Source organism: Panthera leo, chromosome B3 (genome assembly GCF_018350215.1).
Source record: "Panthera leo isolate Ple1 chromosome B3, P.leo_Ple1_pat1.1, whole genome shotgun sequence".
Taxonomy (NCBI): domain Eukaryota; kingdom Metazoa; phylum Chordata; class Mammalia; order Carnivora; family Felidae; genus Panthera; species Panthera leo.
The window spans coordinates 113,170,081-113,188,933 of NC_056684.1; the positions used below are offsets into that span (position 1 = coordinate 113,170,081).

At 37.0% G+C, this 18,853-nt stretch overlaps 1 protein-coding gene across 6 annotated transcripts in view; it reads left to right on the forward strand.

Moving 5' to 3' along the window:
- The window catches only part of RAD51B (RAD51 paralog B), a 640,959-nt gene that overhangs the window by 2,536 nt on the left and 619,570 nt on the right, over positions 1 to 18,853 (forward strand). For all 6 annotated transcript variants that reach the window (XR_006203916.1, XR_006203917.1, XR_006203918.1 and 3 more), the window contains exons 2-4: positions 1,844 to 1,955; positions 4,340 to 4,453; positions 8,966 to 9,082. Coding sequence is in view for 3 of the 6 variants with exons in the window: in XM_042943592.1 (XP_042799526.1) it covers positions 1,844 to 1,955; positions 4,340 to 4,453; positions 8,966 to 9,082 (343 nt within the window). In the remaining 3 variants the exon portion in view is untranslated. The remainder of the gene's footprint in view (positions 1 to 1,843; positions 1,956 to 4,339; positions 4,454 to 8,965; positions 9,083 to 18,853) is intronic.

The window sequence follows — 18,853 nt, forward strand, 5'->3', positions numbered from 1 at the left end:
ATCTCTTTTCATCTTTTACTGTGAGTTCCCAAAGGGAAAGGAATATGTTTAAATGATTCTTTACACCAGAGCCCAGCAGCTCAGCAGAGTGTGTGATTAAGAAAGGTCTCCTGAAGGAGCAAAATTTTTTTTTTTTTTTTTTTTTTTTTTGATGGTGCAGGGAATAACAAGAGGCAGCATGCAATAGTGCAGGCAAATGATGGGAGTGGCCCTAAGAAGGCTGAGATAGCAGAGTTGGTTATTGTTAAACAAGTCCGGGTAGTTTGGGTTCTTCTTTTTGATTGAATGTATCAGCCTATATGGTGTTATTGCTCAGAACTACCTGATCTATAAAGACACTAAGAAATGATACAGCAGATATCACTTAGTAAACTATTTAGGAAACGAATCGGTACAAATTCCCACTGAGAGAAATGAGAGGGATGTATTTTGTGCTTATGAGAAGTGTGTGTGTGTGTGTGTGTGTGTGTGTGTGTGTGTGTATGCGCATATGCATAGGCTCATGAATGTGAGAGAAAGTGGGAGAGAGGGAAGGAGAGAATTAATTTGATGCAGAGAATTTAGATTTTATGTAGAAATTTGGGCATAAACAGGTTATCTACATTTTCAGTACTATGTATTTTGTTCCAAAATGTTACTCCTTTTCTGTTAACAATATTGCTTTATCTCCTGGAACAATGGAGTTGCTGTTTCTATTCTATCCAGAGGGTATCTTGTCATCTCAGCGAGATGCACAGCCTCTTCTCTGCATGTGTTATGAAAGGAATCACAGTGATTGTGTTCTAGCTCATTGAAGGCACATATTTCATGAGTCTCATTTAGTCTTAGGTTCAGCAGTAAGAGTGAAATTTCTTGCATGTGAGAATGTGAGCAGCTAATACAAAAAAAAAAACCACACCACATTTCAGTTTGTAATTAAGACCTGAAATAATATCTCGTTTGATTCGGAGGTTTGTTCTGGCTCATAGAAAAAGGAGAGGTTAAATATGATTATGGACTTGTAGTAGGGGTGTACTGGTTAAGAGGATAAACCTTAGAGTCACTTCCTGAGTTGAAATTCTGAATCCACCATTTACTTTTTCTGGTGACAATGGAATAGCTAACATCTAGGGTTTAGTGTTCTCATAGGTAAAAATTGGGTCAATAATCAACCTTCCTTATAGGGCTATTGAGAAGATTAAATGTCATAATTTATATAAAGCTTTGGAACAGTGCCTCCTGTACATAGTAGGTGCTCAGTAAATTTATTGTTACAGTGCAATGAAAGTAAAGACTTTTTTTTTAAGTTTATTTATTTTGAGAGAGAGCACATGAGCAGGGGAGGGGCCGGGAGAGAGAGAGAGAGAAAGAGAGAGAGAATCCTAAGCATACTCCGTGTTGACAGTGCAGAGCCCAACGAGGCTCCATCTCCTGAATCGTGAGATCATGACCTGAGTCAAAATCAAGGGTCAGATGCTTAACTGACAGAGCCACCCAGGTGCCCTGACAGTAAAGACTTTCTAAGGAGTGCTGCTTGGAAATATTCCTTGAAAGTTAATTATACATCCAAATAAAATTTATAAATACATTGAAAATCTTAAGATGCTATGCAAATGTGAAGTGATATCTTTATATTCATGTAATAAATATAAAAGAATTGTGTGAAATGCACATTCTTATGTTGTCTTGTTTGTGTGCATGTTTGGCAGACTTAGAAAGATTCTACTGCTTTTATTTTATCAGTAATATTTTAAATACTATACATTTCATTTCACACAGGAAGAAGCTTGAAGAATTTTTTATTTTGTAGTGTGTTTTGGTAGCCTGTCTACTATTGCTTATGGTATTTTCTAATGCTTTTCAGGGTTCTTTTTCTGCTGCATCTTGAAAGCATGGGTAGCAAGAAGCTCAGAAGAGTGGGCTTATCACAAGAGCTGTGTGACCGTCTGAACAGACATCAAATTGTTACCTGTCAGGTAAAATTTATTTACTTTCTCACTAAGAAATTTTGAGTACAAAAATTTTTTTAAATTTTATTATTTATTTTTTAAAATTTGCATCCAAATTAGTTAGCATATAGTACAACAATAATTTCAGGAGTAGGTTCCTTAGTGCCCCTGACCCATTTAGCCCATTCCTCCCTCCATTAACCCTCAGTTTGTTCTCCATATTTATGAGTCTCTTCTGTTTTGTCCCCCTCCCTGTTTTTATATTATTTTTGTTTCCCTTCCTTTAGTTCATCTGTTTGGTCTCTTAAAGTCCTCATATGAGTGAAGCCATATGATTTTTGTCTTTCTCTGACTGACTAATTTCACTTAGCATTATACCCTCCAGTTCCATCCACGTAGTTGCAAATGGCAAGATTTCATTCTTTTTGATTGCTGAGTAATACTCCATTTTGTGTGTGTGTGTGTGTGTGTGTGTGTGTGTGTGTGTGTGTGTACATACCACATTTTCTTTATCCATTCATCCATCAATGGACATTTGGGCTCTTTCCATACTTTGGTTATTGTTGATAGTGCTGCTATAAACATGGGGGTGCATGTGTCCCTTCGAAATAGCACACCTGTATCCCATGGATAAATGCCTAGTAGTGCAATTGCTGGGTCGTAGGGTAGTTCTATTTTTAGTTTTTTGAGGAACTTCCATACTGTTTAACAGAGTGGCTGCACCAGCTTGCATTCCCAGAGTACAAATTAATATTAAATATACCTTAATAACTCTTAAACCTGAAATATGAAAATTTAACTTTCTAAAAAAAAAATGAATGATGGTGCTTCTCCATAGGCTATTTTAAAATAACAGGCTACTTGGGGTGCCTGGGTGGCTCAGTCGGTTACAACTCTTGATTTTGGTTCAGATCATGGTTTCAGAGTCTTAAGAATGAGCCCCTCATTAGGCTCCTGTGGGGCTTGGTGCTGGATGTGAAGCCTGGTTAAGATTCTCTCTCTCTTTCTCTCTCTGTGTCTCTCTGCCCTTCTGCTGCTTGTGCTCTCTCTCTCAAAAATAAAATAAAATAACAGGCCACTTAGGTTGTATTTCCAAATGTGATTTCATTTACCTAAATTCCTATACTTTTGCTTGGGTCAGGGGAGAATGCTTATGGCATAATGTGAAGTATACTCGTGCTATTTATTTGGGATTCTAGAGAAGTTTCGTCCAATTGAAAGAAATTTTGCAGTTATATGAGAAATAAGACTCAAATGAAGAGACAGTATTCAAAATGGGTAATGTCTCTTGCAAGCAAGAGAAATTAATAGAATCCTTATCAATGTAATGAGAGAAATGTATAAAGCAGATGTTGCATTTTAGGCACAGTAGTGAAGCAGCTCCCTCTTAGGAGGTTAAATAAGTTTTAACATTTTTGGTTTGTTTGTTTGTTTTGTTTTTAATGTTTATTTATTTTTGAAAGAGAGAGAAGGGGGGAGGGGCAGAGAGAGAGGGGGACAGATGATCCGAAGTAGGTTCTGTGCCTACAGCAGAGATCCGGATGTGGGGCTTGAACTCACAAACCATGAGATCATGGGTCGAAGCCAGATGCTTAACTGACTGAGCCACCCAGGTGCCCCTAGACTTAATGTTTTATATTAGGATTTAATCCTTAATAAGACATTTTCAGAGCATACTACAATTTAAAAAAACTGCTTTGTGTATTAATGGTATTTTTGGTTCCTTTTTTATACATTTAATAATCCTCGGGGCACCTGGGTGGCTCAGTCGGTTGAGCATCCGACTTCGGCTCAGGTCATGATCTCACGGTCTGTGAGTTCGAGCCCCGCGTCGGGCTCTGTGCCGACAGCTCAGAGCCCGGAGCCTGTTTCGGATCCTGTGTCTCCCTCTCTCTCTGACCCTCCCCCGTTCATGCTCTGTCTCTCTCTGTCTCAAAAAAATAAATAAAAATTAAAAAAAAAAAAATAATCCTCATGTTCATACTTGGAAACACTCTTAAAAGTATGAGATTTAACATTTCATTCCATAGTCTGTTTTATTGTCTCTATTAAATACTTTTCCTGAATGCTGTCATAGCTCAGTAAGAAACTCATTTCAACCTGACACTTCCTGGGTATTTGTGCCTAAACTGCAGCACAGGGCAGTGTTTATATACACCTGGGTTGGAGGCTGCTGCTATGTGAAGTTACTTGGTGTGACCTCTGGTATATGCTAACTGAATTAGAGAATTAGAAGATAAGATTATATCATCATATCTTTTAGTTAAGTCATACATGGGGGAAATACTATAAGGAATATATAAATCTTCAATCTGCAGTAAATTATGGGCAGTGTCCATTGAAAGTTTCCTTTTAATTCCAGTATCTTTGTTGCACATATATTTTAAAATATTCTTTTTATGTCTCTCTAGGACTTTTTATGTCTTTCCCCACTGGAACTTATGAAGATGACTGGCCTTAGTTATCGAGGTGTCCATGAACTTCTGTGTATGGTCAGTAGAGCCTGTGCCCCACAGATGCAAACGGTACATATACATATATACATATAGATTTATATATATTATGTTTTGATTATGACTTATTTTGAGATGATCCTTTATCTCATTTAAAATGTTTTTTTGGAGATGAGGCAAAATTAAAAATAGATATGAACATCTCAAAAATATTGATTCTTGGGGCGCGTGGATGGCTCAGTTGGTTGAGTGTCCAACTTTAGCTCAGGTCATGATCTCACAGTTCATGGGTTTGAGCCCGGCAACGGGCTCTGTGGTGACAGCTCAGAGCCTGGAGCCTGCTTTGGATTCTGTGTCTCTCTTCTCTCTCTGTCCCTCCCCCACTCATGCTCTGTTTCTCTCTGTCTCAAAAATAAATAAATGTTAAAAAAAAATTAAAAAACATATTGACTCTTGGGGTGCCTGGATGGCTCAGTTGGTTAAATGTCCAACTTCTGATTTCGGCTCAGGTCATGATCTCACAGCTTGTGGGCACTGACACCAGGAAGCCTGGTTGGGATTCTGTGTCTCCTTCTGTCTCTGCCTCTCTCTCTCTCTCTCTCTTTCTCTCAAAAATGGATGAATAAACATTAAAAAAAATATTGACTCTTACATCATAGAACTGGTCCTTTAATGAGAATATATGTGAAAAATTTATGTAGTTTGTAAGCTCATGGGAGACAGTTCCTAAAAATGGAATGAGGAAGCAACAGGAAGTTTTTTTTTTTCTGTAGCTAATATTGATATTTCAAAAGGTCATCTTTGTCTTTTATTTGTTTTGTGTCTTTGATTTGTGGATTTCATGGTTAAATTATAATACACTCATAATTTTAGAATGCCCCTGTCTCTGTAATACCAACTTTTATTATCATCAGTCTACATTATAAAGCACACATAGTGGATTTACACTGCTCATTGATTGAATAAATAATACTTTAAAACTTTTCTCACTCTTGAGAAAGTTAAAAGTCTTTTATAACAAATTCTCATCAAGTACTATTATTTCATACTGTCTGTGTCATAATGTTAGCTTTTCAAAATGTAGGTTTGGTGCGTGGTAGAAAAGATCTTGTTTTCCCAGAATAAGAGTGCCTAGAAGTCAGTGCACTTCAGTGCTTTGCAAATGTATTTATTTAGGTGGATTGTAGATTACTTACCTTACTATCTTATATCGAAATTTGGTAACCACTGAGCAATAAAGTGGAGTTCAATTCTGTGAAGTAGGAAGGAAGGGATGTTAGTGTCATTTGAAACTTCTGAAATTAATGGATAGATAAAAATATTTCCTTTTGTTCAGATTTAGCTTGTGATCTAAGAAAATACTTCAAAGCCAGAGTAGTCAGAAGGAGAATTCAAATCAGAGTTAGGAATTGGCACTGTCTTAGCTTTGTCATTGACCTTGGAGCTTTGAATAGCTCACTTTATTTTATGGGAGAAGTAAGAGAGCTAAGATAGTGATGATTCTGTGATGAGGTTTAAATTAACTCGTTACTATTTTGAAGGTTGTAAAGCACCAACAAAGTGTTTTAATTTGAGATATGTCATTCTATGTGTTTGGTCAATACCTACATCATGTTTCTAGTTAGAGAATTAAATAAGAGAGCATGGGGAGGAAATTCACTTCTGGGCTCCACTTGCACCACCACTTCAGCTGTGGTATCAGTACCACCAAAGCCACCAAAAAGATGGCTTCTTGAGTTCGCATTTGGAATGCAGTATCAATACCATTCCAAATGTGAGCTCAAGAAGCCATCTTTTCCCTTTGTTGTGCATTCACTCTTGTAGGATTCTTTAGATTTGAGTCTTGTGTTAAACATTGGCTTAGCCTTAGTTCATTTTTCCAGGGAAGAGTTTTTTGTTCAGTTACATATTACTTGAATTAGTATTTATTGAGTGCCAGTCATGTGGCAGGTACTCTGTCAGGTCCTGGAGATATTAGAGTGAGCATGGTAATGTTCCTCATGCAGCTTACAGTCTAGTGGGGGAAGTCAGACATTAAACACATAATTACATAAATGATTAGTTGTAGTAATGATAAGTCCTATGAAGGAAAATTATAAAAAGCTCTGAAACTTAATAACAGGGAACATTACTTAGTTTAGGGGTCAGGAAGGTCTCCTCCAAGGAAGCAACACTTCAGCTAAAACCTGAAGGATGGATAGGGGAGAATTAGGCCAAGTTGAGAAGGGATGTGAGCAGAGAGGAGTTTGCAGGCAGTGGAAGCAGGAAATGCAAAGGCCCTGTGAAGAGAAGGAGCATATGCTTTCATGGCAGTAAAATCAGGCTGGTGTGGATGGAACATAGCAGTGAGGAACAGAGTGGCCTCAGAGGTGAAGTCAGAGAAGTGATCAGGAGTCAGATCGTGGGGCCTGCAGACCATGTAAAGGATTTCAGACTTTATTCTGCGTGCAATGAGAAGTCATAAAAGGGTATAATCTAATATGTGTATTTAAAAAGTCAGTCTTGAACGTAGACAAGTGATTGAAAAGGAGCAGGGAAATATTGATGAAGACCATCTAGGTATCTATTCCTGTATTCTAAACAGAAAGTGATCGTGACATGGATTGTTAGTATGGTGTTAACCCAGATGGCATAATGTCAGTTATGATGAAAGATAATTTAGGAGGTACAGTGAAGAGGACTGGTGATTGTTTGGCTGTGGGTGGTGATGAGGTACAGGAAAGTGACAGATGATTCCTTGATTTTTGCTTTAGGAAACTGGATAGTACCACTTCCTGAGATAAGGAATGCTGTAAGAGTGTCAGGCTTGAGGGAGGCATAATTTAGTACTTGTTGAATGTGAGGTGCTTGTGAAACATCAATTGGAGATGCAAACAGGCAGTTAAATATATGGGCCTGGAGTGTGAAGGAGACGTCTGTAGTAAAAGTATGCATTTGGGAGTCATCAGTGTGAATATGGTAATGAGATAAGCATATCCAAGACCAAGTCCTGAGTGAAGTCTGCATTTTAAGATCAGATTAGATAATGATGAGTCGAAGAAGAAGCAGCCACCAACGTAGAAGAAAAACTGGTGGAGTATCATAATAAGATACTCCTTTTTGTCTCATTTATGTACATAGTATATTTTCTGAAGTCTTATTCTGTTCGTTCATTTTAGTCTTTGTGTCACTAAATCTATTGTGATTAGTGCACTTAACCGTTGCAAAGGAAATACTTTAATGTTGACAGATTGGGCTGCCTTTACATGTTTGATAAAGTGTCCCCAGGCCCACTGATGTTGCCTGATGATAGATTGTAGACAATATTGAGGCATTTCTAAATCAGATGCATACCACATGACTTTGTTCTGTAGCTTTTCTGTTTTTTTTTTTTAATGTAGCTGAATGTAGCCTTAGAAAAATGTGATAATCCATGGTTTAACTGATCTAAGAATTTAATGGGTGAGATTACACAGGAGTCATCACATTTATAACTCATAAATATTAATATATTTAATATGCTGGTCTTCATACCTCCTCACAGAAGCAGAAGAGCCTTGAATTTGATATATAGATTTATTAAACTGTAAACTTTAAGTTGTTAGAAACTATCTGTTTGGTACTATTATATTCCCAGAGTTTATCATAGTATATGGCATACAGTAGGTACTCAGTATCTGTGGAATGAATGAATGAATGAATGGTTATAGTTCTATGGCTTGACCACAGTTTATTTGGGCAATTTAATAAAATACTAGTAATTTTTAATGTTATAAATTGCAGAGGCAAACATTCTTAAACATTGCTGGGTATGAAGTCACATTAATGACATCTGTAAAGGCCCTTTTTCAAAATAAGGTAACATTCACAGTTTCCAGGGATTTGATGTGGATATCTTTTGGGGCACCACATCTCAGCCTACCATAGCTACCTTCAACTATTCTTCACAGACCAACCTTGGTTTGAAATGAAAACTTGAGCATGTCATTCCTTGTTGCTCTCAGTATAGACTTCAGACTTCAACAAGGCTCTTTCATGATTTGTCTCTTGCTTATTTATCCAGCCTCATCACTTGCCCCGCTGTGATCACACACCTATCTTTCAACCATTCTGAATGAACTCTTTATTTTTTGTGGTTTTTATTAGTTCCCATTTTTTCCCTTTCTTTGTATATTCTGTCTCTTTGGCAGGAACATGCACATTTCCTTTGCTTAACAGCTATTTCACATTTTAGCTCAGACATCTAGCTTTTGCATGAAGTCTTCCTAGATCACAAAATCTAGATCAGGTCTACTGTTCCTGTGTTTCCACTTTCTCTGTCACAATATCTCTAATAATTGTATGGTGACTGTCTGGTTTTCAGTCCTGGTTTCAATTGCTGGGTGACTATACATACTGTGAGGGGAGGGGTTCTGTCTATTCTATCATAGCCCCATTGTCTAGCACTGTCTCTGGGCATGGATTGAATATTTGTTTAACAAATAAAAGTTTGAGGAAAAAAGAGATGGATTTGGGTTCCAGCTGCTAGAAATTGAAGTTTGGATTTGGTTTCTGTTTTCGAATAAACAGGGATATTGAAAAGATCATTTTCTTTTTCTTGTGTAGGCTTATGGGTTAAAGATGCAAACATCTGCCTCTGTCTCACCAGTGTTCTTAGCTACAACTCTTTCTGCGTTGGATGAAGCCCTGCATGGTGGAGTGGCTTGTGGATCCCTCACAGAGGTAAAGGAGAAACTTTCCAAACCTCCCATAGACCTATAACCTTCAGAGCCAGGGGAAAAAGTTTAGTTGAAAAAACATAAATTATTTTGTACCTCAAGGGCATGGTTCTCCACTCAGTACCTAGTACAGTTGCTTTGCAAAAATACAACGTTCGAAACATTCCTTGCTGACCACCTGAAGTCTCCTTAGGTTGCTGTTTCTTCAACTTAGAAAATGATGAATATTCAACTGAAGTGAGCTGTTTTTCGTTTCCACTGCAGATACATTTTGGTTCTGTGATAGGTTGTTGTGTTAGTTATGTCTTGTTGCACAACAAATTACTTCAAAACTAAGTGGCTTAAAACAATAATTAACCTTTATTATTTCCGTTGATTTGGGAGTGGCTTAGCTCATAGATATCGGTGAGGGATGCGGTATGTTGAAGTCTTGGTGGGGCTGGAGAATATTTTCAAGGGAGCTCACTCACGTGACTGGGAAGTCGATGGTGGTTGTTGGCAGGTCACAGTTCCTCTACAAGTGGTGTCTCCACAGGCTGCTTGAGTTCCTCATTCCATGATGGCTGACTTCCCCTAGGGTGAGTAATCCAAAAGAAGGCAAGGTGGAAGCGGTCATGCTTTTGATGATTTAGCTGTGGCAGTTACACATCATAAACTTCTGCCACATTCTCTTCCTTAGAAGCAAATCATTAAATACAACTCATGTTCAAGGAAAGAGAAATTTGACTCTACCTTTTGAAAGAAGTGTCAAGAATTCGAGGACTTTTTTTTTTAATTGAATAAGTGTGACATGTAACATTGTGTAAGTTTAAGGTTTTCATCGTATTACTTTAACACACTTATATATTATAATATGATTGCTGATACAGCAGTATTTACAACATTACATAATTATAGTACAATGTTATTGTCTATATTCATTATACTGTGCATTAGATCTCTATAGGTTATTTACTACTCATTACAAGTTTGTGCCCTTAAACACCATCACTCTTATCTTCCCATTGCCTCCCCCTGTTAACCACCATTTTACTCTGTTTTTTTTTTTTTTACAGGTTTAACTTTTTTAGATTCCACATGTAACTGATATATAGTTTGTTTCTTTCTCTGACTTACCTCGCTTAGTATAATGTACTCAGTGTCCATCCATGGTGTTGCAAATGGGAGGATATCTTCCTTCCCTGTAGCTGAATAATATTCCATTGTGTATATATGCCGCACTGTTAAATCCATTCATCTGTTAACGGGCATTTAGATTGTTTCTGTGTCTTGGCTATTGAGAATTCTGCTGTGATAAACATTGGAGTGCAGATATCTTGAGGAAATACTGTTTTCATTTCTTTTGGGTATATATCCAGAAGTGGGATTGCTGAGTTGTATGTGGATCTAGTTTTAATTTTTTGAGGAACCTCTATATTTTCCATAGTGGGATTGGAGACTCCCAAACCACCACAGTTCTTTTACTTGCAAGCTGCATTGGTGTGGTGAGTTGATGGACTTACCAGGGTGCTCTGGAGGAACTTCTTGCTTAAGAGTTCTAGGGGCACAGATACTTTACACAAACTTCTAAGCAAGAGCAGACTCTTAACATTCTGATAGTCATAAATTTAACTGTATATATATGTATATATATACACATATTTGTATATATGTATGTATGTATATATATATTTGTATATATGTATATATTTGTATATATGTATATATGTATGTATATATATATATATATTTGAAGATGGGGACTCTGTTTTAGATACTATACCTTATTTTATGCCCTGTATTCTGAGAAAGATTTAAAAATGTGTGTGTGCTATACTTGGTAGGTGCCTATTAGATAACTGGTGAATGGACCCTCTTGCACTGTTGGTGGGAATGCAAACTGGTGCAGCCACTCTGGAAAACAGTGTGGAGTTTCTTCAAAAAATTAAAAATAGGGGCGCCTGGGTGGCGTAGTCGGTTAAGCGTCCGACTTCAGCCAGGTCACGATCTCGCAGTCCGTGAGTTCGAGCCCCGCGTCAGGCTCTGGGCTGATGGCTCGGAGCCTGGAGCCTGTTTCCGATTCTGTGCCTCCCTCTCTCTTTGCCCCTCCCCGTTCATGCTCTGTCTCTCTCTGTCCCAAAAATAAATAAAAAACGTTGAAAAAAAAATTAAAAAAAAAACAAAAAATTAAAAATAGATCTACCCTCTGACCCAGCAATAGCACTGCTAGGAATTTACCCAAGAGATACAGGAGTGCTGATGCATAGGGGCACTTGTATCCCAATGTTTATAGCAGCACTCTCAACAATAGCCAAATTATGGAAAGAGCCTAAATGTCCATCAACTGATGAATGGATAAAGAAACTGTGGTTTATATACACAATGGAGTACTACTTGGCAATGAGAAGGAATGAAATATGGTCTTTTGTAGCAATGTGGATGGAACTGGAGAATGTTATGCTAAGTAAAATAAGTCATACAGAGAAGGACAGATACCATATGTTTTCACTTTTATGTGGATCCTGAGAAACTTAAGACCATGGGGGAGGGGAAGGAAAAAAAAAAAGAGAGGGAGGGAAGCAAACCATAAGAGATTCTTAAAAACTGAGAATAAACTGAGGGTTGATGGGGGGTGGAAGGGAGGGGAGGGGGGGTGATGGGCATTGAGGAGGGCACCTGTTGGGTTGAGCACTGGGTGTTGTATGGAAACCAATTTGACAATAAATTTCGTATTAAAAAAAAAAAGAGAAAACGAGAACCTGCTGTTGTAGGGTCCTGCCACCAGATGGTGCCATAATCCTACTATTGTACCTAATCTTTATGCACTCTAGCTGGACCTCTGCTCAAATGAGTTTATATCAACAGTATTCCACAGTTATAAACATACTAAATAGCAAAAACTGAGCTTAAGAAAGATTAACCCACAGATACTTTATCTTTTTTAAGTTTTAGAATAATTTTTAATGCATTTTCATTTGGCTTTTGTCAATTCTTTCTGAATCCAAGGGGTAGTTAAAAACCATTTTGTCATGATCTGCTTGGCTGACTTGGAGCATACACACTCAGACTGCTTATCAGGGGCAAGTTCTGTATTTTCTGTTTCAGTTACAGGTAGCCTCTTCAGTTATTTTGGGATTTTTTTTCACTGGGTACAGAGTATTTCTGTTTACCTTTTATTAACAGAATTTTAATGTGTATTTTATGTATATAGGAGGAAATATATCCTGCATGTGTAAGTTATGAAGCCTTATGACCCTATGACTTAATAAGAACCACAACAATACTGACACTATTGAAGCTAACTGTGGGCTTCTCCCTGATCCTATCTTTGGCCTTCTATTGACACGTAATCTTTATCTTGAGTTTTTACCATTCCTATAATTTTTTCCTTATAGTTTTATTTTACTGGATGTGCACTTAAATACGAGATATAAAAACAGTTTATTTAGTTTTGTTTATTTTTGAGCTCTATTAAATCATATATCTGTGATTAAATCCTATCATATTCTATGAATTACTTTTTTCATTTAATGGTGTTTTCTAAGATTTATCCATGTTGTTTCAGGTAGCAAGAGTATAATTCATTTTCACTGCTGTGTTATATTCCATTTTGAAAATAGGCCCCAATGTATTTATCTTTTTTCCTGTTAGTGAACATTTGGGTTGTTTACAGTTTGGTGCTAATAGAACAAGTCCTATAAAAATTGTTGTACATGTCTCCTGGATTGCATGTACAGGTATTTCTCTAGGGCAGGAAGTGGTAAACTACTGCCCAGTGATCAAATCTAGCTTGATGTCTATTTTTGTAAATAAAGTTTTATTGTATCACAGCTATGCTCATTTGTTTATGTTTTGTCTGTGGCTGTTTGCTTGATAGGAAGCAGAGTTGCAGTAGGTGTGGCAAAGATCTGATGGTCTGCAGAGCCTAAAATTTTTAATATCAAGCCCCTGTCTAGGGTATCTATGTTGGAGTGATTTTCTGGTAATAGGGTATGTGCATAATGTAACTTCGCAGAATCAGGACAAATTGTTTTCCAGAGTGGTTGTACCTAAACAGGTATATTCCTACCAGTGATGTGTAGGAATTCTTCTTGCTCCATATCTTCTTGCCTTGGTATTATCAGACTTTAAAACTCATGCCCATCTTTGGCATCTGTGATCTTAGTTTTCATTTTCCTGATTACTGATGAGCTTGAATATCTTTTTTGTTTTAAGTTTACTTATTTATTTTGAGAGAGACAGAGACAGCACTAGTGGGGGAGGGACAGAGAGAGGGAGAGAGAGGATCCCAAGCAGGTTCTGTGTTGCTAGCATAGAGCCCAACGTGGGGCTCGAACTCATGAAACTGAGATCATGACCTGAGCTGAAACCAAGAGTTGGACGCTTCACTGACTGAGTCACCCAGGCGCCCTGAATATATTTTCATAAATCGTTTGGTTACGGTATTTTATTTTTTCAAGATTTTTAACAAGTAATCTCTATACCCAATGTGGGGCTTGAACTTACAACCCCAAGGTGAAGAATCTCATGCTCCACTGAAGGAGCCAGTCAAGCACCCCTCATTTGATTATTTTAAAGAACAATTTTATTAAGGCACAATTTAAATGCTATAAAAATTCAACCATTTTAAATTGTATAATTCAACTAATTTGGTAACTTCATAATAAATCATCACCACAATATCATTAGAACATTTCTGTCATTCTAAAAATTTCCCTCATGCATATGTATAGGTTAATTCCTGCTTCCATTCTCAGTCCTGGGCACCCACTGATCAATTTTCTATCTCTATATATTTGCCTTTTCTAAACATTTCATACAAGTGGAATCATATGTGGTCTTTTGTGTTTGGTTTCTTTCACATAGCATGATGTTTGTTTTTTTTTTAATTGTTTTTCTTTAATTTTTTTTTAATGTTCATTTATTTTTGAAAGAGACAGAGACAGAGTGTGAGCAGGGGAGGGGCAGAGAGAGAGGGAGATACAGAATCCAAAGCAGGTTCCAGGCTCTGAGCTGTCAGCACAGAGCCTGACGTGGGGCTTGAACTCATGAACCACGAGATCATGACCTGAGCTGATGCTCAACCGACTGAGCCACCCTGGCGCCCCCCTTTTTTTAAATTTTTTAATTTTGAGAAAGAGAGAGAGAGAGAGAGAGAGTGAGGGAGGGAGGGAGGGAGGGAGAGAAAGAGAAAGTACAAGCTGGGGAGGAGCAGAGAGAGAGGGAGACAGAGGATCCCAAGCCGGATCTGCACTGACAGCCAAGAGCCCTGTGTGGGGCTCAACGAACTGTGAGATCATTACCTGAGCTGAAGTTGGATGCTTAACTGACTGAGCCACCCAGGCTCTGCTAGCATGATATTTTTGAGGTTCATCCACGTTATAGGATATATTAGTAGTTTGTTCCTTTAAATTGTTGAGTTGTATTCCATTGTATGGCTATAGCACATTTTGTTTATCCATTCATCAGTTGATGGACACTGGGATTGTTTCCATATTCATCTCTCAGGAATAATGCTGCTATGAATGTTCATGGATATGTCTTTGTGTGGACATAGGTTTTTGTTTCTTTTGGGTAGATTCCTAGAAGTGGAGTGGCTAGATCATATGAAAGGTGTATGTTTAACTTTTTAATGAAAACTGCCAGACTGCTTTCCAAAGTGGCTGTACCATTTCACATTCTCACTAGCAATGCATGATGGTTTGTTTCTCCACATCCTCACTAACACCTAGTATTGTTTATCTTCTTGATTATAGCTATTCTCGTGAGTGTGTAGTGGTATTTCATTGTAGTTATTTTTCTATCCACTTGGGGGCCACAGGGAGCCCTATCCCCACTGAAGCAGCCAGGCCTGCTTCAGAGTTGCCAATTTCATTGTAGTTTTTTTTTTTTTTTTTTTTTCAAAGTTTATTTGTTTTTGAAGGAGAGAGAGACAGCGTGAGAGGGAGAGGAGCAGGGAGAGGGGGACACAATCCAAAGGAGGTTCCAGGCTCTGGGCTGTCAGCACAGAGCCCGATGCGGAGCTTGAACCCACAAGCTGTGAGATCATGACCTGAGCTGAAGTTGCATGCCCAACCTACTGAAACACCCAGGCGCCCCTCATTGTAGTTTTAATTGCATTTCCCTGATGACTAGTGATATTGAACACCTATTCATATGTTCATTTGTAAATTTCTTAAGTGAAATGTCTATTCACATCTTTTGCCTAGTTTTTAATTGGTTGGTTGTTTTCTTGTTATTGAGTTGTAAACATTCTTTATATATTCTGGATACAAGTCCTTTATCAGATGCATGATTTGCAGTTATTGTCTTCCAGTCTGTGGTTTCTCTGTTCATTGGTCTGTTCATGGTAGCTTTTGGAGGTTTTAGTTTTGCTGTAGTCCTGTTTCTCAATTTTTTTCTTTTATAGATCGTGCTTTTGATGTCATTTCTACAAATTCTTTGTCCAGCCAAGGACATAGAGATTTTTGCTGTGGTTTCTTCTAAAGTTTTGTAGTTTTAGGTTTTACATTTAGTTTATGATCTAGTTTGAGTTAATTTTTGTGTGATTTTGAGTTACTTGGTGGAATTAATTGTGTAATATTTCTTTTTAATATTTTATAATAGTTTGTATAAATTAGAATTTTTGTTTCTTGAAAATTTGATAAAACTTGCCTGAAAAATTGTCTGATCTTGGTATTTTCCTTGTGGGAAGATTTAAAAATGAAATAAATTCCTTTAATGATGTATAGGACTATTCTCCCTGAGTAGTTTTGGTGAATATTTTTAGGAATATGCCCATTTTCTTAAATTTTTAAAATTTATTGTTAATCACTATATTTTAAATCTATATTTAAATAGATTTTCACTATATTTTTAAATCTATAGGTAATCACTATATTCTCCCTGTCTTTAAATCTGGTTTTGTTTGTAATTTTATTCCCCTTTTCATTCCTAATATTACTTACTTTGTCTTCTTTCTCCCTTTCTTTTTGAAAAGTCTGGTCAAAGTTTTGAATATTTTTATAGTCTTTTCAAAGGACTGTGCTTTTTGTTCTTTGTTGGTCCTCTTGTCCTTTTTTTTTGTCTTCTACTTCAATGATTTCTGTTATTTTATTATCTCTTTTCTAATTGCATTTTTTCTGGGATTATTTCAACCTCCCCAACTTCTTGCCCATTTAACCCATTAATTTTCAGTTTTTCTTTATTTTACTCTGAGCTTGTAGTCTATGAATATCCAGTGCTTCATTTTTTTAATATAAAGTATTTTCATTTTTATTTAGTTCTAATAATTTATTTATTTATTTATTTATTTATTTATCTATTTATTTATTTATTTATTTTTGAGAGAGAGAGAGCAGCGGTGGGGGGGGGGGGGGGGGAGGGTCAGAGAGAGAGGGAGACAGAATCCCAAGCAGGCTCCGCATTGTCAGCACAGAGCCTGATGCAAGGGTCAAAGTCAAGAACTATGAGATTGTGACCTGAGCCAAAATCAAGAGTCAGATGCTGAACCTACTGAACTACCTGGGTGTCCCTAGTTCTAATGGTTTTTTAAAATTTCCATTATGATTGCTTCTTTCATGAATTATTTGGAATTTTTAAATACCTAAATTATTAAACAAATTATCTTTTAAAAAAATGTTTTTGTTTTTAAATGTTTATTTATTTTGAGAGAGAGAGAGGATCTGAAGCGGGCTCCAGGCTCTGAGCTGTCGCACAGAGCCTGATGTGGGGCTTGAACCTACAAACTGTGAGATCATGACCTGAACAAAAGTCACATGCTTAACCAATTGAGCCACCCAGGTGCCCCTATTCTCTACGTTTTCTGAAACTTGCTTTAAGGTTTAATGTAGAATCAGTTTTTATATATGTTCTAGGTGTGATTGAGAAGAATTATTATTCTCTAAAGTTCAGTGCTCTGCATATGAGCATTAAATTAAGCTTGTTATTTGGGTTGTTCAAATCTTTATCTTTACTGATTTTTTTTTTCTCAGTCTGACCTAATAGTAATTTACAGAAGGTTGTTAAAATAGTCTATTATATTGTTGCATTGACAAATTTACCTGTAGTTCTATTTTTTTTTTACTTACTGTATTTTGAATCTATTTTATTATGTTTAACATAACACATTTAGAATTGTCATGTTTCTAGAGAACTGAGTCATGTACTATGGTTCTTCTATGTGGCACTTGTCACTGTTACAGTTGTAGTGTGTGTATGATTAGTTAGTACATGTCTTCCTCATTGGAGAATACATTCCAAGTGGGCAGGGATTATGCCTTTTTATTTTTATTGTTACATTCACAATATTAGTATATGTAGAAGGTTCTTAATAAATATTAGTTGAGAGAATGAATTTATTTTCATTTATTTATTTTTTAACTCTCATACAGTGCTTTTGTACTATAATGCTTTAGTTCCTGGTATCTCTGTCTTTTTTTTTTTTTTTTTGACACCCTTTTTGGTTTTTTTTTTTTTTTTTTTTTTTTTGAGAGAGTGAGCGTGAGTGGGGGAGGCCAGAGGGAGAGAGAGAGAATCTCAAGCAAGCCCCGTGCTGCTTGATCTTATGACTGAGATCATGACCTGAGCCAAAATCAAGAGTCAGACACTTAATTGACTGAGCTGCCTAGGAACCCTTCCTATTTCTTTTATACTCTCTCCTTGAATCTTGGAATAAGCCCAACTTTAGGAATTTTTAATGTTATTGCTATTCTAAGGTGCAGTATTTTCATTTGTATCCCCTTAAAAAATTATCAAAATGGTAATTTAAAGAATATGATATTTCTACTTAGTTGATCTTTTATTAATGAACATGAGTGATTCTTTCATTTTAGGAGTTTTTTTTTCTTCTGTATTTTTAAAGTTATATATCTCTAATATCTGTATATCTGTATTGTATACTTAAAAATTTGTTATATATCGCTGTTTAAGAAATCATTCCAAAGTATAGTGGCTAGAAACAACAGGAAATATTTATTATCTCTCAGTTTCTGTGAGTCAGGATTTCAGGAGCATATTAGCTAGTTTTCTGGTTATGGTCTCATGAGATTACGGTCAAGGTATTGACAAGGCTGCAGTCATCAGAAAGCCTGACTGGAGTTGGAGGAGATGCTGCCAAGATGGCTCACTTGTGTGGCTAGGAAGTTGGTCCTGTCTGTTGGCAGGCAGGCTCAGTTACTGGCCACCTGAACCTCTCCACAGGACTGCTTGACTCTCTTCGTGACATGGCAGCTGACTTTCCCTAGAGTAAGTGATCTTAGAGAACAAAGTAGAAATGGCAATGTCTTTATGACCTAGCTTTGGAAGTTACATAGCATTACTTCTCCTGTATTCTCTTACACAGATACGCTTGTTGTAGTGTGGGAGGGGACTAGAAGGGCGTGAATACCAGAGTGAGATCTCTGAATCTTTCTTAGGGCCTGGCTATCACTATTTATGTGTGTTCATATATGTATGTATGTATTTGTGTGTGTGTGTGTGCGCACGTGTGTGTGTGTGTGTGTGTGTGTATGTGTAAGTTTTAAAAAACTTAAAATTATTACCACTCCGTTCTCATAGACTTTGTGATAGGCAGAATTTCTAAAATGGCCTTCCAAAGATGCTCTGTCATAATCCCTGGAACCTGTGAATATGATGAGCTATTATTCCCATTATTATGGTATGTTATATGACACAGTTGACTTTAAGAGAGGGAGATTATCATGATCTACTTCCATGGGCCCTTGAAAACTGAGCTTTCTCTGACTAAAGAAGAAGGAGAAACCAGAAATATTCAAAACATGAAAGTAGAAGGGGCCATGTGAGAAGGGATGTAGGT